The sequence below is a fragment of the Alligator sinensis genome, unplaced genomic scaffold (assembly GCF_000455745.1).
Source record: "Alligator sinensis unplaced genomic scaffold, ASM45574v1 scaffold707_1, whole genome shotgun sequence".
Taxonomy (NCBI): domain Eukaryota; kingdom Metazoa; phylum Chordata; order Crocodylia; family Alligatoridae; genus Alligator; species Alligator sinensis.
The window spans coordinates 1,519,620-1,520,452 of NW_005842065.1; the positions used below are offsets into that span (position 1 = coordinate 1,519,620).

Sequence of the window (833 nt, forward strand, 5' to 3'; positions counted from 1 at the left end):
CCCCCCATGGTACCTGGGCATTGACATGCTGCAGCAGCTTGTCCATGTTCTTGTACCACAGGTTGGCGTTCTCATACTGGAAGTCTGAGCCCATCGTCATAACGATGTGGTTGGTGCGGTAATGCTTTGCCTGGTGGGGGTGGGGATGAGGTGCTTCTGATGCTGCAGGACCCCCCTCCCCGCACTGTGACCACTTTCAAGCCCAAGATCCAGGCCTGAGCTAGTGCATCCTTCCCTCTAGCACTGGCCAGGCACTTACTGCCAGTCCCCCTCCACCCCAGGTAACAAGTCCCACTCCCCACCCAGAACTGGGGCCCCCAGCCCCAACCTTGTATAACCTCCAGTCCCCATTGCCCCCCAGAGCAGGGAGAGAACCCAGACACCTGCCCCCCCTCACCTGGGCCTCAGCAACTCGAAGGAAGGAAGAAACCCGTTCGGCCACATTGTTCTCATCACTCTTGTCATCCACAATAGGGTTGTCGGAGCAGAACTGGTCCCAGCAGAAGGAAGAGGGCGGCCCATAGCCATTGGGGAGAACACCTGGGGAGTGGAGGGGCAGCACTGTGCTGAGGGGGCACTGAGGGGGGCAGCACCCCCAGATCCTCACCCCACAGGCACTGCCAGGGCTTATGATTGTCTCCCCCACTCCAGCCTCAACAGGCCCACCCCCAAGCTTGCCACCCCCATCCTATTCAGGCCACATCTAGTGCACCCACAACCCACCCACCACACATACCCTGAACCCACTCAGTCCCCCAAGCTTACCACCACCCAGGCCCAATCTGCCATCCACCCCCTAAGGCCCCTTCACATCCTCCCACGCTTACCAACCT

At 60.1% G+C, this 833-nt stretch overlaps 1 protein-coding gene across 1 annotated transcript in view; it reads right to left on the reverse strand.

Annotated features, from left to right (window-relative positions):
• Window positions 1-833, reverse strand: part of MAN2B1 (mannosidase alpha class 2B member 1) — a 14,863-nt gene that overhangs the window by 9,120 nt on the left and 4,910 nt on the right. The window contains exons 5-6 of the mRNA XM_025203832.1: window positions 398-688; window positions 14-130 (exon numbers count right to left, since the gene is read on the reverse strand). Coding sequence (XP_025059617.1) covers window positions 14-130; window positions 398-688 — 408 coding nt within the window. The remainder of the gene's footprint in view (window positions 1-13; window positions 131-397; window positions 689-833) is intronic.